This window comes from Engraulis encrasicolus, chromosome 12 (assembly GCF_034702125.1).
Source record: "Engraulis encrasicolus isolate BLACKSEA-1 chromosome 12, IST_EnEncr_1.0, whole genome shotgun sequence".
Lineage (NCBI taxonomy): Eukaryota > Metazoa > Chordata > Actinopteri > Clupeiformes > Engraulidae > Engraulis > Engraulis encrasicolus.
Window position 1 is genome coordinate 54596306 of NC_085868.1, and position 1191 is coordinate 54597496.

Genomic DNA, 1191 nt, shown 5'->3' on the forward strand with positions numbered 1-1191 from the left:
CCATGGAGAAGATCCCCCTTTTCATGTATGAAAAGTGCAATTTTTCCAGTCATAATGAATACTTATAATTTGATGGTGGTGGTAAGTATTCATGAAAAAGGTAACATTAATGAATGGACAGCATGAATTCTGGAAATAAACAACTAAAAATCTCACTCTGTCCCTTTAAGCTTATCTCCTTAACCTCTAGGCAACGGCTGACCCATGCACCAGAATGGCAATGACCTAGGGTTAGTCATAATGTATAAATAAAGACCCTATCATTGTATTATGGTAGTCAAGTTTTTTCAGTGACTATTACAATGTTCCAGCGGTGGAGCGATGTGTGTTAAAGGGCTGCATACAAGAACGCTGGAAATATTTCATTTTTAGCCTCGTTTTGATCTTCTGGTTGATCCACCAGGTGTACGGCGGTGGCACAGGTGTGCCCATCACAGCAGCGCACCTGACAGGTGGTGAGGAGGACGTCACCTGTGCCCACCTCCACTCCTCATCCCCATCATCATCATCATGTGACGACGGCGTGGCCGACATACAAACCTTCGCCAGCGCGTCGACCCTCCATGGCATCGACCACGTGTTCATGCCAGGGGGGCGTGCTGGCGTTGGCAGTGCCCGCGTTGGCGGTGGTGGTGGGATGGGCGTGAGGCAGGCCGTGTGGGCAGTGGCCTTCCTGGCATCCCTCGCCCTCTTCCTCTACCAGGTCAGTTAGCTTTCACTGCAGTGCTCTCTCTGTCTCTCCCTCCCTCTCTCTCTCTCTCTCTGTCTCTGTCTCTCTCTCTCTCTCTCTCTCTCTCTCTCTCTCTCTGTCTCTCTCTCTCTCTCTCTCTCTCTCTCTCTCTCGCTCTCTCTCTATCTTCATCCCTCTATTCCTTCTCTCTCTCTCTCTCTCTCTCTCTCTCTCTCTCTCTCTCTCTCTCTCTCTCTCTCTCTCTCTCTCTCTCTCTCTTCCATCTCTCTCTCCCTCTCTCTCTCTCTCTCTCTCTCTCTCTCCCTCTCTCTCTCTCTCCCTCTTTCTCTCTCTCTCTCTCCCTCTCTCTATCTCTCTCTCTCTCCTTCCCTACCTTTCTGTCTGTACCTTCACTCCTTTTTCTCTCTTTTCTGCTTCTCTCTTCCATACTCATTCTTCCATCTCTGTCTCTCTCTCTCCCTCTCTTTCTCTCTCTCTCTCTCTCTCTCTCTCTCTCTCTC

General features: G+C 49.4%; 1 protein-coding gene across 1 annotated transcript in view; it reads left to right on the top strand.

Moving 5' to 3' along the window:
• The first annotated feature begins 637 nt into the window (after nt 1-637).
• The window catches only part of LOC134459620 (acid-sensing ion channel 4-A-like), a 143787-nt gene continuing 143233 nt past the window's right edge, over nt 638-1191 (top strand). Inside the window, exon 1 of the mRNA XM_063211966.1 lies at nt 638-703. Coding sequence (XP_063068036.1) covers nt 638-703 — 66 coding nt within the window. The remainder of the gene's footprint in view (nt 704-1191) is intronic.